Source organism: Ictalurus furcatus, chromosome 13, assembly GCF_023375685.1.
Source record: "Ictalurus furcatus strain D&B chromosome 13, Billie_1.0, whole genome shotgun sequence".
NCBI lineage: Eukaryota > Metazoa > Chordata > Actinopteri > Siluriformes > Ictaluridae > Ictalurus > Ictalurus furcatus.
This window is the reverse complement of record NC_071267.1, coordinates 27,945,537-27,964,886: the sequence shown is the minus strand read 5'-3', so window position 1 is coordinate 27,964,886 and position 19,350 is coordinate 27,945,537. Positions and strand designations below refer to the sequence as shown.

The 19,350-nt window shown below is 41.7% G+C and overlaps 1 protein-coding gene across 4 annotated transcripts in view; it reads left to right on the top strand.

Moving 5' to 3' along the window:
- chst3b (carbohydrate (chondroitin 6) sulfotransferase 3b) overlaps window positions 1–18,786 on the top strand; it is a 20,983-nt gene extending 2,197 nt beyond the window's left edge. Inside the window, exons 2-4 of one of the 4 annotated variants that reach the window (XM_053640191.1) lie at window positions 5,892–5,958; window positions 12,332–12,499; window positions 13,833–18,786. In XM_053640191.1, coding sequence (XP_053496166.1) covers window positions 12,420–12,499; window positions 13,833–15,048 — 1,296 coding nt within the window. In that variant the 5' untranslated portion in view covers window positions 5,892–5,958; window positions 12,332–12,419 and the 3' untranslated portion in view covers window positions 15,049–18,786. Of the gene's footprint in view, window positions 1–4,525; window positions 5,959–12,331; window positions 12,500–13,832 lie in introns of those variants that run through there. The other 3 variants (XM_053640190.1, XM_053640189.1, XM_053640192.1) reach the window with 3 other exon arrangements.
- Window positions 18,787–19,350: the final 564 nt, after the last annotated feature.

The window sequence follows — 19,350 nt, the reverse complement described above, 5'->3', positions numbered from 1 at the left end:
GTTTCGCGTTTCGCATTGCAGATGTTCACCAGTGAAGTGAGAGCGAAGGCGTCGAGAACCTAACGAGGGTCATGAATTTCAAAACGCAAGCGCCGACAACGTTCTCCGTAAAATCGCTGCACTGCGTGTGCTGACGAAACCTGCTCAACCTGCGACTCGCTCTCAGCTGCGCAGTACATCCGTAATATCCTTACATGCACCATAAACCTCTGGGTAACAGAAGTGTTTCTCAGCTCTCCATACAAATCATTTCCAACGATACGCCATGCTACTCCAAATCTTTAAACCTTTCTATTCACGAGATATTAAACTGTTAGCGAGATGGTTTAACGAAATGCTAAATTGGTTCATCAGCTTGGTTCCAGTTGAGAAGCAGAAAATTAATGAGCAATAATTTGGTGTTAGGGAAGAAATGGTTCTTCAAGGGTTCCTTAAGCGTCGATTTGGATATTTAAGAGCTCCTCGTTTCCAAAACACTCCAGCAGAACCAAAGAAAGTTTCTAAAAGTGTAGACAGACTACCAAGAGAAACTTTCTACCATCTTTTCTGTATATACTGCATGTTTTATATTATATATATATATATATATATATATATATATATATATATATATATATATATATATATATATATTCTGTTTAATGTATAGCTGCATGTTTTCATAACAAGCATTTAAACCGACAGCTAAACGTAGTGAAATTTCACACTTTAATAACTATCCTGCTTGAAAAATCACTGTATAAAAATGTTGTTTATGTATACAGCTCTATAGGACTCCGAGTGTAGACCTCTAACGAGTCATGGGTGAGTGGTGATGGAAATCTCTGAGAGAACATTACAGAGGAACCGAAAGAGGAACCTAGAATCTGTCCTCTGTCTGACAGCAGGAAGAGTACACGAAACCCCTTTTGACAAAGGACACGACACAATCTTTAGCTGGAGTTATATTCGGAGCCGTAATCTTTCCAGAAGCGTGAAAAAATGACTGAGGTGACGAATTTGATCTACAATACCAGAGATAGCGTAATATTAAAGCCGCGCTCACATGTACTGTGATTTTATCGCCGCAAGTCTCCAGTCGCTGTACTATGAAGTCGCCAGCAGGCGTTTTTACTACTCGTTGCCATAGTAACGTTCATCAGAGGGTGGCGCGAATTATCATTCCACGTTTGACAACAAACCAGTTTTCTTGCCGCTGAAATGAAACATTCTGGAAGGAGAGCGTTTGTATAGAAAATTCACTAGTAGGGACGCTCCGATCCCAATCCCGATCCCGATCATTCAAGCTCTATATAAGTGATATGTACGCTTTCTGTTGACCGTCACTGTTAACCTTTTTTTTTTTCAGATAAAGTAATACCACAGATGTTACCTTGGTTATATTATTTACAGTAATGTTGTAGATTGAGGATCAAATAAATAAGCTCAACAAATATTCGTTTTACAATGGGCATTTTAATAGGCCTTTAAAAATACACGGCAAATGGCGAATTATCCGACGAGATGAAGGAGACGCGGTGTGCGTGAGCCCTTTGCCATCGCGGCCGTCTGTCTGCGGCGAAAGCGCGAGCGCCGAACTGTTTGGGTCCCTGGAAGAATTCGGACTCGCAGGCAGCATGGCGGATCACGGATCACGTGCGCTCCACTGTCTTCACTCCCAGTGGTAGTCGCTGCACCAAGTCGCTCCAAATGTGCATAAAGTTAAACCTTTCTCAACTTTGTCGCGTCGCTGGAAACGTCCACATCTAACACTCGCTGTCGCTCATGTCGCCGGGAGTCGCCAGCTCTCAGTGAAAATGAAGGTACCTTAAGGCTTGACCAGAGAGTCTAGCTCAACCTGGGGGAGATCTCTGAAACCTATACCACCTGCTTAGTTCAGGGCTCTCAGCAGTCTGGTGTGGTGATTTCTCTCCTCTAACACACATCTGTAATAACCCCGGTCCTGAATGTGTGTGTGTGTGTGTGTGTGTGTGTGAGTGTGTGTGTGTGTGTGTGAGTGTGTGTGTGTGTGTGAGTGTGTGTGTGTGTGTGAGTGTGTGTGTGTGTGTGTGTGTGTGTGTGTGTGTGTGTGTGTGTGAGTGTGTGTGTGTGTGAGTGTGTGTGTGTGTGAGTGTGTGTGTGTGTGTGTGTGTGTGTGTGTGTGTGTGTGTGTGTGTGTATCACCAGACTGTGTTTTGGACTCATAAAGAAACTGCAAGAAGGACGCGTACAGAGTAGGGCTGGGCGATACATTGATATAATATCGATATCGTGATAAATGACTACGCGATACACTTTTCAGAGATATCGTTGGTATGGTGATGGTATGGTATTTTATTTGACATTTTTAATTAAACAGTACTGAATGTATGCTGTTGAGTTGACGTCATTTTTTCCCTTGGTCTTTGTAGGCATTAAAGAAAAGTATCGTCGAACTCCGTTGAACAGTGAAGACTGTCCTGCTGTCTTGCAGACAGTTTGTTAGATAGATTATATATCGTGATACGCATCGTGTATCCTAGAAATGTCCTCAAGCATGGTGAAATGATATTTTTGTCACGTCACCCGGCCCGAGTACGGAGAGAAGAGGACAGACAGGAAAGAGAGAGTGGATTGGGGTAATAACGTTAAATGACAGGACAGCAGGTCAGTTGTTAAGTCTGGACGAGTCTAACGACCCACGTTACATTACTGCGCTGTGACTTAAACAAACGCTCGTGTGATGATGCTGAGTCCCGAACGAGAATCCGTTTAAACGCTCGGATTATAAACAAGTAACTCGCTGTGAAAGCTGCATCCGTGATCGTTGTATGAGAGATCGAACGGCAGAAAAGGTCCGTGAGATCTCCAGACCTCACACACAACCTGCAGGCTGTGTATTTCCTGTGAGAGCTGTTAGCGTGCTACAGTATGTAATCATCTCACACACACACACACACTCCTCTACAGCCTCGTAAACACTGCTGTGTGTGAGTTTCCACAAGAGAGCTGGAGGAATAAAATAAGCCAAGAAGGCTTCATGTGTTTATATATGTATATGTTTGAAATAAATAGTCTCTATAACTTTTGCATCTATGTTTATTTCATGCTTTTCCTCACCACATTCACATTATCTGCAACCTTTAAGAAGGATTTAAGCCCCGCCCACTTTGAAACACATATGTCCATTTATGTACGATTATGAAAAAGATGTCAGTTTCCTTTATATACACCTTATAAACCAAACTGACCAGAGTTTGTATAGAACTTTCTAGAACAGCAGCGTTGACAGCAGCGCAGGTTTATATTAACGCACTCGTTCTGATACGTTATCGTTCCCAGAACAACCGCTCGTTCGTAGCGACGTGTACTGCGGGCGCTCCATTAATAATAAACGGGTTAAAAACCTGCCTCGTGGTTGATATGGTGAGGTTTTCTGTTAGGAGATGTCTACGTACAGTGTTTACGGGAAGGAGTCTCCGGTGTCAGCGCTTCTTAACTGTAACAGTCAGAGGTAACGTTTTCCGACGTGTTCCGACGCGGTTTCTCAGGAACCAAAGACGACAAGCTGTGTTCTTTTTGACTTATTGACTTGAAGAGAGAATAAAGAGAGGGAATAGAGAGAGGGAATAGAGAGAGGGAATAAAGAGAGGGAATAAAGAGAGGGAATAGAGAGAGGGAATAAAGAGAGGGAATAGAGAGAGGGAATAGAGAGAGGGAATAAAGAGAGGGAATAGAGAGAGGGAATAGAGAGAGGGAATAGAGAGAGAGGGAATAGAGAGAGAGGGAATAAAGAGAGAGGGAATAAAGAGAGAGGGAATAAAGAGAGGGAATAGAGAGAGGGAATAGAGAGAGGGAATAAAGAGAGGGAATAAAGAGAGAGGGAATAGAGAGAGGGAATAAAGAGAGAGGGAATAGAGAGGGAATAGAGAGAGGGAATAAAGAGAGGGAATAAAGAGAGGGAATAGAGAGAGGGAATAGAGAGAGGGAATAGAGAGAGAGGGAATAGAGAGAGGGAATAAAGAGAGGGAATAGAGAGAGGGAATAAAGAGAGGGAATAGAGCGAGGGAATAAAGAGAGGGAATAGAGAGAGGGAATAAAGAGAGGGAATAGAGAGAGGGAATAAAGAGAGAGAATAGAGAGAGGGAATAAAGAGAGAGAATAGAGAGAGGGAATAGAGAGAGGGAATAGAGAGAGGGAATAGAGAGAGAGAATAGAGAGAGGGAATAGAGAGAGAGAATAGAGAGAGGGAATAGAGAGAGGGAATAAAGAGAGAGAATAGAGAGAGGGAATAGAGAGAGGGAATAGAGAGAGAGGGAATAGAGAGAGAGGGAATAAAGAGAGGGAATAGAGAGAGGGAATAGAGAGAGGGAATAGAGAGAGGGAATAAAGAGAGAGGGAATAGAGAGAGGGAATAAAGAGAGAGGGAATAGAGAGAGGGAATAGAGAGAGGGAATAGAGAGAGGGAATAGAGAGAGGGAATAAAGAGAGAGAATAGAGAGAGGGAATAAAGAGAGGGAATAGAGAGAGGGAATAGAGAGAGAGGGAATAAAGAGAGGGAATAGAGAGAGGGAATAAAGAGAGAGGGAATAGAGAGAGGGAATAGAGAGAGGGAATAGAGAGAGGGAATAGAGAGAGGGAATAAAGAGAGGGAATAGAGAGAGGGAATAGAGAGAGGGAATAAAGAGAGGGAATAGAGAGAGGGAATAGAGAGAGGGAATAGAGAGAGGGGGAATAAAGAGAGAGGGAATAAAGAGAGGGAATAGAGAGAGGGAATAGAGAGAGGGAATAGAGAGAGGGAATAAAGAGAGAGAATAGAGAGAGGGAATAGAGAGAGGGAATAAAGAGAGGGAATAGAGAGAGAGGGAATAGAGAGAGAGGGAATAAAGAGAGAGGGAATAGAGAGAGGGAATAGAGAGAGGGAATAGAGAGAGGGAATAAAGAGAGAGGGAATAGAGAGAGGGAATAAAGAGAGAGGGAATAGAGAGAGGGAATAGAGAGAGGGAATAAAGAGAGGGAATAGAGAGAGGGAATAGAGAGAGGGAATAGAGAGAGGGAATAAAGAGAGAGGGAATAAAGAGAGAGGGAATAGAGAGAGGGAAAAGAGAGAGGGAATAGAGAGAGGGAATAAAGAGAGGGAATAAAGAGAGAGGGAATAAAGAGGGAATAAAGAGAGAGGGAATAAAGAGAGGGAATGGAGAGAGGGAATGGAGAGAGGGAATAAAGAGAGGGAATAAAGAGAGGGAATAGAGAGAGGGAATAGAGAGAGGGAATAAAGAGAGAGGGAATAAAGAGAGAGGGAATAAAGAGAGGGAATGGAGAGAGGGAATGGAGAGAGGGAATAAAGAGAGGGAATGGAGAGAGGGAATAGAGAGAGGGAATAGAGAGAGGGAATAAAGAGAGGGAATAGAGAGAGGGAATAAAGAGAGGGATGGTGAGGGAACGAGTGTTTATAGCTGCTCTAACGTAAGTGCGAACAGGAAGTAACTCGTTTCTGCTAAATGGCTATGGTATAAAAGGAATAAAGCACTACAGAATTATTTTCAGTGGTCAGGTTTGAGAGGACAACAAACAATAGACCCTGTGCTTTAACGTCACACACACACACACACACACACACACACATACATACACACACACACAGACTTCAGAGACACAATTCAGGGTTTCTGTTTCAGCCATTTTCAGTTTATTCACTAGATGAGGAAGAAGGGAGGATGTGATGGAAGTGATTCACTTCTATCTTTATTCTCTGCTGCGGTGATAATGCTGCAGTTGGTTTCCTGTGTGTCTGTGTGTGTGAGTGTGTGTGTGCGTACGGTGTGTTACAGCAGCAAGAAAAACATGGGTTTACAATTGTGCAACTTTTCTTTTTCCTCCTAAAATACTGTAGTTATGTCTGAGAAAAACACTCGACTGTGTTCACACAACAGGAACTCTTGGCGGATTTGGCGGATTTGGCTGGAATATAGAGACACGAACAGCACATCTGGAGGAAAAGTGAGTAAATGAACCAGCTAGTTTACTAGTACGTGTGTATAAGTGTATGAAATCTGACACAAATCAGAAGCGGCTTTAGATGCTTCGGCAACGTTAATAATCCTTTAATAGTGATTCTGTTACTCTAGTAGAGTCCATATAAATCACAAATCTCTGTTTGACGCTTTTCAGTCCAAGAAAGAAAAGAGGCTCTTTAGTGGGCTTTCCTTCCATTGTTCATTGTCCAGCTCTCTGTGGCAGACTCTAAAACAGCTGTTACTCATACGGTTAAGCACGGTGGCTTAGCGGTTAGCACGTTCGCCTCATACTTCCAGGGTCGCGGGTTCAAGTCCCACCCTGTGTGTGCAGAGTGTGCATGTTTTCCCCGTGCTGCGGGGGTTTCCCTCCGGGGTTTTCCTCCCCCAGTACAAAGACATGCATGGTAGGCTGATTGGCATGTCCAAAGTGTCCGTAGTGTATGAATGGGTGTGTGAGTGTGTATTGGGTGTGTGAGTGTGCCTTGTGCCCGATGCTCCCTGGGATAGGCTCCAGGTTTCCCCGTGACCCTGAAAAGGATAAACGGTATAGAAGATGGATGGATGGATAATATGCTCGTGTTTAGAGGAATAATTTTTTACACACAACTGCAGCTCTGAGCAGATGAGCTCAAAAAGGACTCATTAAACTCACCGACTCAATTGATTCATCAAACAAGAGAGAATCAAGTCTTTCCGTTATGACCGTAAGATTCTGATTCAAACACCGATTCATGACCAAAACAATTCAATGACTCAACTAACACATTGTCAAGACTCAAGAGTCGTTTATTTGTCATTTGCACTGGGTACACTGGGTACACTGGGCATCGAAATGCTTGCGACGAGGAACATTGACAGTGTAAACACTTATTGATATGAACAAACACATATTTGGACATTAAGGCTGAGATGAACCTGTGATGTGATGGTAAATGAGTCAGTGATGTAAAATGACAGAGTAAAGGGACGTGTGCTATTAAAGAAGGCAGAGCAGTACATTTTAAGTACAATTAATATTAAACGGTAAATCTGAATTGTAAATATCTAAGTGTAATTGAAGGATACTGGCTGTTAAGTCGCCTTATGGCTTGGAGATAAAAAATGTTCTTCAGTCTGGTTGTCCGTGATGGACACTACAGAAGCGTCTGCCGGGAATTGAGCAGGAGGAGTCCAGTGCTTGATGATATTGCGGGCGTTCCACAAACAGCAGAAGAACAGAGAGAGGAACGAGCAAAAGATTCACACACAGACCTGCTGAAGGAGAGAAGAGCGAATCTCTGTCATGATTGAATGATTCACTGATTCATGACCTGCTGAATAAGAATGGAGTAAACCTTTTATGAAAGTTATGACTGAATGATTCACTGATTCAAACACTCATCCAGTGAACAAGAGAGAATGAGTGATTCACTGATTCATCCCCTGCTGAACAAGAATGGAGTAAACATTAAGTTATAACAGAAAGAATCACTGATTCAAACACAAATCTGCAAGGAGAGGACTGGAACGAATCTTGGTTATGACTGAAAGATTGACTGATTGAAATACTGATGCACTGAATCAGAGAGGAGTCACTCGTGTTCTTGACCGAAAGATTCACTGATTTTTTCACTGAAGGAGAAAGGAGCTCATGTCAGTCATGACTGAATGATTCGCTGATTCGCAATCATTCGCAAATCTCAGTCAGGACTGAAATGATTCACTGATTCACTGACACACTGGGCTGGAGAGGAGATCATCACAGTCAGGACTGAATGATTCACTGATTCACTGACACACTGGGCTGGAGAGGAGATCATCTCAGTCAGGACTGAATGATTCACTGATTCAGGAACCGAGCTACAGAATGAGAAAGGAGCGAGCAGCTTAAATTTCTCAGAGGAAATTTCTCAGACCACATTTTTACTTGTGTTACTTTGATTTACGATGTTTATGGTGAGGTTTTAGGGTAAATGCATGCTTCTAAAGAAAGATCTGTACAGCCTCTCCAGGTTGGGACACCCATGTGAGTTATTTTTAAATGATATTTGGCTGGAAAGAATGGCCCTGAGGTTCCTGAGGTTCGTATGTACTGTATAATTAAGAACTTACAGTCTGGTTGGTTTGTAGTGGACCGGGCGAGGGTTTCAGCAGCACATGGCTTTAAATCTGAATCCAGCGCAGTAACCCTGCTCTCGTAGGATGGGTTTCTACATCTGAAAAACTTTCCTGTAGCTATAATTAGTAACATTCTGTAATGACAGATAGCAAACCCTGTCTTATTCACCACGCAACATACGGACATCAATTGAATTGAGTAAATATTCAGCTAAAATGTAGCTAGAATAAGATGGGAATCTAATAGTTAGCTAGCTTTTAGTTAGTCTACTTTTTTTTATTCACCTGAAAGGAATGTTAGCGTAAAACCTCAGCTGTGTTATATGCTAGGACTACGCTGTTACCCTGTTAGCGATGCAGAAAGGTTATTATGGACTTTTCGTGCTAGTATTAGTATTGGCTTCGATTTTTCCTGTGCGCTTTATCTCCATCATATAGGACGCTAAATATCAGACGCGTGTAAGGGAACGACTGTTTATAGCCGCTATAACGTAAGCGAGAACAAGAACTAACTAACTTGTTTCGTGTGACTGTAAATGTATAAAGAGTACGACGCGTTATTCTTTAATAAACAGTCCCTCCAGGGTTTAGCGTTTTTGCGATCACAAAAACGAACGCAAAATCAAGCAAGCGCCGCGATATTTCGGAGGAGCGTGCAATTTTTTCAAAACTATCTCAGGTTCGGGCCGAGACGCGTCACGTGACGCCGTCTCGGCACGCATTCAGCCTCTTCGATTCACGTGCGTCGGACATGAGTACAGCTAAAAGGTCTCGTTTATCAACAAACAACGCTGCGAAAGACTCGAGTAGTTTTCAGCAAGAAAAGCGTTTTTGGTGGCAACGATTACAAAAAACCTCAGTGAAAATCCTGTATGGACTGATGAATTAGAAATTGTAACTGCTGTGATGTGACAGGAATAAAACGTTTTATTCTTTACGTAGTGTAAATGCCTTCATGTTACTCAGGTAATGATGCTAGCATGGCGAGAATGGCTATGTGGTTTCTTCTATTATGATATTTTGTTTCATAGTTCATAAATCACAGGATAAACTGAAGAAGTGATGTGGCGGAACTCTTACTCTGATCACAGTTAGCCTTATGGAGGCCTACGAGCAGGACCTTTGGGCGATTTTAGAGCCACGCTTTCCACAAACACCGGCCCGAATCATTCCAGACTCGTTATAAGATCTGCACAAGATAAGGTTTTTAAAACTTCAGGGCGGATGGAATTTTCCTTAAAACCGTGTTTTCAGTCTATGTTTGCTCCTGGCTGTGAGGAACAAGGCTTGGAAGAAGACCTCGGTCTGTTTGACACAGGTGCTGTTTGGCATGTGCTGGATGTTTGTTCAGCGATTCCTCTCAGGACAGGAAGAAAAGTCAAAGCCTCCCTGTGTAACGTCCTCATCTCACTGTGAGAGTACACAAACCTGCAGCGGAAATTTCCACATGAAGTTCTCAAACAGAGACCGTATACACACACACACACACACACTAAATGCAAATTACCTTTCCACAGCACTAACACAGAGGTTGTTTTTTAAGCAACAGCACACCAAGTATTTTTGTAAATAGCACAACGATTTTGATTTTTTAAAATAACACCATGATTCTCTGAAGGAGCTTTCATAGTTTTTTTGTTTTTTGGGTTGTTTTTTTTTTTTTTCCGGAATAACCTGAAGTGCAGCTGAATGCATTTTAATAATAATAATAAATATCTTTATGTAGCGCATTTCATACATTAAAAATGGAGCTCCAAATGTTCTTTTTACTCCAGCGTAGTTTCTGCAGTATGCGTATCCTTTTGGAAGGTTAAGCTCCCCCCCCCCCCAATTCTGCAGTATGCTTAGTGTCATTGTTCTTTTGGAAGGTTAAGCTCCGCCCCCCAAACTTATGTCTTCTAACATGGTCTCCATTCATCTCCATTCATCTCGCCCTCAACCTGACAACCCTGTTTCCGTGCAGATGAAAAGCAGCCGCACAACATGATGCTACCACCACCATGCTTCACAGTGAGGATGGTGTTCTTAGTGTTTGCTTTCCGTGAAATATAGTGCTTTGTGCCCAGGACAGAAAGTTTATTTTCAGTCTCATCAGACCACAGAACCTTTTCCCACATACCTCTAGGACCCAACATGTTTTGGAATTTAACCTCACAACCTTCCAGTTACTAACACAGATTGGTTTAGTTGCCACAATGCTGCTTTGGTGCTTTCATTTCAGTTAAAACCAAAAGTTTCTGGATGAATGTATAGGATTTACCACCAGCTAACGTAACAAGAGTAAGTAGTGTTTATTACCACGCGAAGCGACTCTGTAACCAGATACACAGCTCTGATCTGTTTTGTCCAAGACCAATGACCCCCTGATCAGACCCCATTACCCCAGAGACGTCGATGTAGTGTTCATGTGTGAACCTCAACACTACACCCCTCCCTCTAGGGGGATTTGAACTTCTTCTCACCCATGACCTTTGACCTTCATCTAAACTGTGTTTGACAAAGCTGGGTTGTTCCTCAATTGTTTGAAATGTTAAAGTTGACGTGACGGATTCCTTCTGGAGGGACGTGTAGACTTTAAAGACTGTTAAGAGGATAGATTTAAATACTTATAAAAAATAATTCTGTCATTATTTATGTTCTATTTATATTCTTCTATGTATTATATTTGTAAATATTACTATATTTTTTATAACAAATATATTTATTAGATATAAAAGGAAGTGTAAGAGAAAAACTTCACGTGTGTCTTTTATAATATATATATATATATATATATATATATATATATATATATATATATATACGAAGTATACAGTATTTAAAAAGGATACCAGTAGAAAGTTAGAACAAAATAATAATAAACAATAATAATAACAATAATAGTAATAATAATACATTGCTTCATCAGTTTTAACATTTTATATTATTAGTTTATGTAAAATTGTATATATGTAAATATATTAGAAATTAGAATCTATCAAATTGTTACAATATTTTCAACAAAAATACATAAATAAATACATAAATATATTTGTATAATAATATGAAAAGACAAGAAATTTTAATACAGTGCTGCCCAAAACCCTAAGTTTGTGAACCCTTTTTTCTTTTTTTCTGTTTATGAATTTTCTATATTTCTGCATAAATACGACCTAAAACATCATCAGATATTTCCCGAAAAGTAATTAAACAAATGAGACAAAAATATTATACTCGCTCGTTTATTTATTGAGGAAAATGATCCAGTATTACAGATCTGTGAGGGGTAAAGGTATGTGAACCGTAGCTTTCAGTATCTGGTGTGCAGCAGTACCTTGTGCAGCAATAACTGCAACAGATGTGTAACACTGGATCATGTTCCTCAATAAATAAATGACAGAGTATAATATTTCTGTCTCGTTTGTTTAATCAGGTTCTTTATCTACTTTTATAGCTTGTGTGAAAATCTGATGATGTTTTAGGTCATATTTAGGGTTCACAAACTTTCAAGCACCACTGTGTGTGTGTGTGTGTGTGTGTGTGTGTGTGTGTGTGTGTGTATATCAACCATTTAAATACCTGTGTGTTGATAAATCTGAGTGGGTTTGATTAAGTGTGCTGAAATAACACAGCTTATATTAGACGTCACAGTTCTAACACAGTTTAGATTAGACGTCATTAGATGAGGCTGTGTGATAAAGTTGTCGCTTGCTGGCTCGTGTGTTTCTTTATGCGTGTCGTGTTACAGTGATGATTTGATTGTGCTGGTTTATCCTCAGTGCTCACAGTGAGTCGGATTAACACGCATCACTTCCTGTGTAAAGCCTCGTGGTTTGACGGTTTGGTTTAATATCAGTCCAAGGTGAAGTCTGATACTGTCTGTCCCTGTGTGTACAATGAACTCACAACGAGCAGTGTGTGGGAGAAACTCTGCGTTATTAAAACTGGCAGTCCATATTTGAAGATCACACCAGTGCAAGTCCACACACCCACACACCCACACACACACAGTCAGTAAGCAGGATGAAAGGAGCTGTCTGTCATCACAACAGGAAGAACAGGTGGCTTGTGTCTGTCTCACTTCTCTAACAAGTTGACGCGTGTTTGGTTTCCACCCCGCCAACCCTTTCCCCAACCCCTACAGACACACACACACACACACACACACACACACACACACACACATACACACACACACAATGATAATGATTCTGGGGTAACCTAGACAGTGAAAGCTAATCCTGATATAAAGTCATGTGTGTGCGTCTGTTGTGTTTCAGAATTAAGCAGTGTGTGTGCGTGTGAGAGAGCCGAGAGGACCAGAGCCTGGAGGTCGAACCCACAATCTGAACGTAATCAGGCACAATAATGAAGATTAAATACACCATCTCCTTGGTCTTCATAGTGGCTGTGGTCATCATCGAGAAGGAGAGCAACATCATCTCAAAGTAAGCCGATATCTCAGGATCTCAGAATCGTGCTTTCGACAAAGTATCGACATGCTTGCATAGATACTAACCATTAAAGTTTGGATCGAGAGGTCAGAGGTCATACGAATATATTATTCCGAATGAACAGATCGTGTGCTCTAAACAGATAAGAATACAGATAGGAGGTGCACTATTGGTTTCTCTTTTCTTTTTTTAGTTTAGAAAGATCATCAGGGTGTCTGGTTGAGATTAGAGGTCTGCGTAGGGACTGGGATTAGTTGCGAGAGCGGTCGGATGTGCAGCTCATGCAACAAACAAAGACCAAATTCATGAACATGAGCGTGAACATGACCACGAGCAGCTGTGTGAGGAATCTCCCTCATTCACTCTTTCATCCTTAGTAATCGTCTGGTCAGGGTGGCGGTGGGTTCAGCTAGGTCACTGGTTAGTTTGTTTGTTGGTTATTTTGGGAAATTTAATTTGTTTAGAAAATATCACAGGCTACTAGTTAAACACAATAACGACTATTCGAGCGGGATTTTAAAAAAATAGTCCCAAGCAGCAAGATGTCAAGCTGTAAATCCTGCGTAAAGTATATGTAGAGAGAGAACAGTTTGTTTAAAACTAGTGCTGTATAAGATTTTGACTTTGAAGCTGCTAGTAGTGATTAAAGTGATCTAATAAATGCTGTTGTAGATAGTAACGTTTTGCCGTCTGTCACATTTTTTTAAAAACAGAGGAAGAGTTAGTGTGCGTCTGTATTAGCCGACGTGCTGCGGTGGCTGAGCTGCATTACTGGAAGATTCACGAGGTGCTCTTTCACAGTTTAGTCATCGTGTCGCCGATTGTTTTGGAGTTTTTGCTCATGGTTAAATCAGCTGTGCCTTGAAAACACTCGGCAATTTACAGCTGATTGACACATACACAACATACGAATGTTTACGAAGTACAAAGAAAATCCGAAAAACTTTTATACAGTTCTGTTTAGCCTACGAAAACATTTATCAGTCCCTCCAGGATTTATTTACGATTCTGCGATTGCAGAAATTAATGCAAAATCAAGGAAAAGACCAAGGATGAGACGCGTTACGTGACGTCATCACAACTCGCGTTCAGTCAAAGCCAGCTAAAAAGTCTCATTTATCAGCAAACCTCACTATTTTGCCAATCCTGTACGGTCTGATTTACACAACGTTTGAACTGAGGCCCAGTAAACGATCATGTTTGGTCTCCTATAAGGCAAAGATTTAGAGGTAATTGGGAAAAATTTAATAATACAAAACTGTTTAAAAATGGTCTGAGGTTGCTGATAGTGTCTCTGACGTACCGACTTGTGATTGTGTCTTGTAAGGGTCTCGGACAAGCTCTCTCTGAAGCAGATGCTGCAGACTCCACTCCAGACCAGCGGATCGTCTTGGGCATTTCTCAGACAAAATGGCTCCAGTGTCCCTGTCCTGTCTGAGCTTGACATCTCGTCCTATCTGGAAGTTAAATGGCGTCTGGAGAACATCACAGAGCCCAGCGAAGGCGGGAAACACATTCTCCTATTGGCCACTACGCGTACAGGCTCCTCGTTTGTGGGCGAGTTTTTTAACCAGCACGGCGCCAACATGTTCTACCTGTTCGAGCCTCTTTGGCACGTGGAGCGCATGCTAACTCTGGAGGGTGGAGGGACCAATGGTACGGTTTTGACGCAGGCTTATCGTGACGTTCTCCTCCAGCTCTTCTTGTGCGATTTCTCTATGCTGGAGAGCTTCATCGAGCCACCACCAAAGGATCATGTAACGACAGGACTGTTTCGTCGCGAGTCCAGCCAGTCGCTGTGCAACGATCCTGTCTGCACACCGTTCGTGAAGAAGGGTTACGAGCCTTACCACTGCCGCAACCGGCGTTGCGGTCCACTAAACCTCACACTAGCATCCCAGTCCTGCCGGGAGAAGGAGCACCATGCCATTAAGTCTGTACGAGTACGGCAACTAGAGACGCTACGATCGTTAGCAGAAGATCCACGGCTGGATTTGAAGGTTATCCAGCTGGTCCGGGATCCTCGAGCCATGTTAGCGTCCCGTATGGTGGCCTTCGCGAACAAGTACGACCACTGGAAGCGGTGGACCATGGACGGAGACATTCCTGAGGACGACAACGAAGTGAGGAAGCTCAGAGGGAACTGTGAGAACATCCGCATGTCCGCCGAAGTGGGTCTCAAACAGCCCCCGTGGTTGCGTGGAAGATACATGCTAGTGCGTTACGAGGACATCGCCATGTTTCCTATGCTTAAAGCAACTGAGATGTACCGGTTTACCGGCATCCCGTTCACTGCCCAGGTGAAGGAATGGATCTTGAGAAACACGCAAGCATCCGATAAGGCTAGCGGAGTGTACTCCACCCAGAAGAACTCATCCCAGCAGGTGGAGAAATGGAGGTTCAGTATGCCGTTTAAACTCGTACAGATGGTTCAGAAGATTTGCGGCCCCACCATGAATTTGTTCGGGTACACGTTTGCAGAAAGCGAAGAAATGCTGACTGACAAATTGATCAGTTTGATCGAAGAAAGGACATTTTTATGACCATAGAACATTTTTTTTCTTTTACAAAGCACTTTTACAATTTTTATTTATTATGGAGAATCAAAGTTGAAAGATCAAATACACAAAACATATCACCTTCACAAACATCATGGAGGCATGTGGAGAAATGAGTTGGATTAGAAATGTTTATCACGTACCTACAACATTTTACTGGTCCATAACCTGAACATATCATGTAGCATAGTGCTTTCATTGGGTTTCTTTAAATTATGTATTTATCATTTTTGCTGTTCAGCTGGTTCAGGTTTCAACTCCGCTACGAATCCCGCTTTCATCCCAGAGCTGAAACGTAAGACGTGAAATTTTTTTTTGTAATACCAGGAACTCCATTGAAACAGTCCTTATTACCAAAAATGTAATAAATGTGTGTGTGTGTGTGTGTGTGTGTGTGTGTGTGTGTGTGTATGTGTATGTGTGTGTGCTGATAGCCAGGATCCAGGGGGATGTATTCCTTGAAGGTAACAAAATTCATCCTGAATGACTGACCTGAAATTCCGAGCTCTTGGATTAAACGTTGGTTACCGGATTTCCCATATTACCCACAATCCCGTTGGACTACATGCTACCATGATAGTGGTACAGTGGGACATTTTCAGTTGTTGGAATGCTAACACAAAATTTTCTTTAATGCAGGGGTCACCAACATGGTGCCCGCGGGCACCAGGTCGCCCCCAAGGACCACATGAGTCGCCTGCAGGCCTGTTCTAAAAATAACACAACTCACCAGTGAGCTGTGTCTAAAATTTGATATGCGTTTCTAATTAAATTTACTTATTTATTTTTTTATACTGTCAAATTTTTATTCCCATATTGAAGTTGAAAAGTTATACAGTGAGGGAAAAAAGTATTTGATCCCCTGCTGATTTTGTATGTTTACCCACTGACAAAGAAATGATCAGTCTATAACTTTAATGGTAGATTTATTTGAACAGTGAGAGACAGAATAACAACAAAAAAATCCAGAAAAACGCACATCAAAAATGTTATAAATTGATTTGCATTTTAATGAGGGAAATAAGTATTTGACCCCTCTGCAAAACATGACTTAGTACTTGGTTTAAAAACCCTTGTTGGCAATCACAGAGGTCAGACGTTTCTTGTAGTTGGCCACCAGGTTTGCACACATCTCAGGAGGGATTTTGTCCCACTCCTCTTTGCAGATCTTCTCCAAATCATTAAGGTTTCGAGGCTGACGTTTGGCAACTCGAACCTTCAGCTCCCTCCACAGATTTTCTATGGGATTAAGGTCTGGAGACTGCCTAGGTCACTCCAGGACCTTAATGTGCTTCTTCTTGAGCCACTCCTTTGTTGCCTTGGCCGTGTGTTTTGGGTCATTGTCATGCTGGAATATCCATCCATGACCCATTTTCAATGCCCTGGCTGAGGGAAGGAGGTTTTCACCCAAGATTTGACGGTACATGGCCCCGTCCATCGTCCCTTTGATGCGGTGAAGTTGTCCTGTCCCCTTAGCAGAAAAAACCCCCAAAGCATAATGTTTCCACCTCCATGTTTGACAGTGGGGATGGTGTTCCAGGGGTCATAGGCAGCATTCCTCCTCCTCCAAACACGGCGAGTTGAGTTGATGCCAAAGAGCTCCATTTTGGTCTCATCTGACCTCAACGCTTTCACCCAGTTGTCCTTAGAATCATTCAGATGTTCATTGGCAAACTTCAGACGGGCATGTATATGTGTTTTCTTGAGCAGCGGACCTTGCGCACGCTGCAGGATTTCAGTCCTTCACGGCGTAGTGTGTTACCAATTGTTTTCTTGGTGACTGTGGTCCCAGCTGCCTTGAGATCATTGACAAGATCCTCCCGTGTAGTTCTGGGCTGATTCCTCACTGTTCTCATGATCAATGCAACTCCACGAGGTGAGATCTTGCATGGAGCCCCAGGCCGAGGGAGATTGACAGTTCTTTTGTGCTTCTTCCATTTGCGAATAATCGCACCAACTGTTGTCCCCTTCTCACCAAGCTGCTTGGCAATGGTCTTGTAGCCCATTCCAGACTTGTGTAGGTCTACAGTCTTGTCCCTGACATCCTTGGAGAGCTCTTTGGTCTTGGCCATGGTGGAGAGTTTGGAATATGACTGATTGATTGCTTCTGTGGACAGGTGTCTTTTATACAGGTAACAAACTGATATTAGGAGCACTCCCTTTAAGAGTGTGCTCCTAATCTCAGCTCGTTACCTGTATAAAAGACACCTGGGAGCCAGAAATCTTTCTGATTGAGAGGGGGTCAAATACTTTTTTCCCTCATTAAAATGCAAATTAATTTATAAAATTTTTGACATGCGTTTTTCTGGATTTTTTTGTTGTTATTCTGTCTCTCACTGTTCAAATACAACTACCATTAAAATTATAGACTGATCATTTCTTTGTCAGTGGGCAAACGTACAAAATCAGCAGGGGATCAAATACTTTTTTCCCTCACTGTAGTTGAAAGGTCAGTTCGTGGAGAGTAAGCTAGCGGGCGCAGCGAAGACGGGTGGGCTGAATGCGGTTTCTTGCCCCAAAAACATGGCCGAAAAAAGAAAGAAAACTTATAATTTTCACAGTGAATGATAGCAAGAGTTCTTTTTTACTACTGTGAAAGAAACCTGCGTGTGTTTAATTTGCGGGACGACGGCAAAGCGGCACAATGTGGAGAGACACTTCACTACGTGTCACAAAAGCTACCATGCTAACTACCCACTGGGCAGTGCACTACGGGCAGAAAAAGCCCGTGAGCTAAAGGCAGCTTTGGGTAAGCAGCAGTCTTTTTTCACGAGGCCGGCGAAAAACACCCAAAAAGCAACCGAAGCCTCGTTTAGAGCTACGCATTTTACGCATACGCATTAGAGCTACAACAGCATCATACGCATTAGAGCTACAACACTACCCACAAGCTAGTGTTGTGGGTTTTGCATCGTTACTTGCTCGGCGCAGAATATTGTTGTCTTGGACCTCTCCACAACCCCCCTCTATATCAGTCTGGCTTAAAGACTTAATCTTCTTTTTAAAACTTGAAAAAATCAAGTACAACATCAGAGGCAGGGGTGAATCATTTTTGGGAAAATGGCAACAATTTATTACCTACTTCAATGATGTATGCACCCTGGAGGTGGATTGACGAGAGGTAGACGTAAACACTTTTTTTCTTTTTCTTTGAATGTTTGTTTGTTATTGTCTTTTGTTTCCCCCTTTCTTTTGGTTTTGGCTGTGGTTGTTTTGTTGGGGTTGTTGGGTGTGGTGTTATAATGTGTAAAATGCAAATTTCCAATAAAAATTCTATGATCAAAAAAATATATATATTGAAAAATTGTGTTCAGTTCAAAAGTGTGTTCATGAAATGTAACAGATATGATTTTGTTAAAAATGCCACAGATTTGGTCATTAGTTCAAAATGTGATAAGATTTATTTAAAAATATGAAAGTTGATTTTTCTTAAACATCACATAATTGTTAACTTTTTCAAATATGGTGCAGCATAGTTCATGATTTGTTAAAATGGTTTGCCAGTGGCTAGTGACAATGGGACATTATTCCTATGAAATGTTGTAGAAGTGATCATCTCAAAATTTAAATAATTGCTGAGATTAATAGAAATAAAGTGTTGAATATTGATATAGTATCATTTATCATTAATAATAATATATAACTAAAGGCAAACTGAGCAAATTTGTTATTTCAGAAGAGTGTATCAAACTGGTAGCCCTTCGTATGACTCAGTACCCATGAAGTAGCTCTCAGTTTCAAAAAGGTTGGTGACCCCTGCTTTAGAGTTACAACACCTTGCAAAACAAGTTTCATATAGCATGCTAATGAATTTACTCTTCTACATGATCAATGCGTCATGGGTTTTTTTTTTTGGGGGGGGGGGGTACGATTGAACACAGAACAAGAACCTTTAGCTATAGTGTGTGTGTGTGTGTGTGTGTGTGTCTTCCTTCCTTGAGATCCTGTGACTGCCCATTAATTGCAGCCAACTTACTAAAACTCTTCAGATAACCACCTTTCATACCTTATGACATGGCATTCTCGTGTGTTGAGACATTGACAGAAGAACATTTCAGGTGTGAAGTGAATTGTAAAGATGGTTGTGTTTGTCCTTACAATAAAATGTGGTTCTTACTTGGAAGACATTCCTAAGAATCCGCAGTGCGAGTTTGAACATCATCTCTACGTTCTTTCACTTTAGACTGTATTCAACATAACAATCTGCTGAACATTTTAATCTCACAGTTGTCTTATTAATTCAGTCACATATACGTTCATTTTTAATGTCTAACCTTAACCCTAACC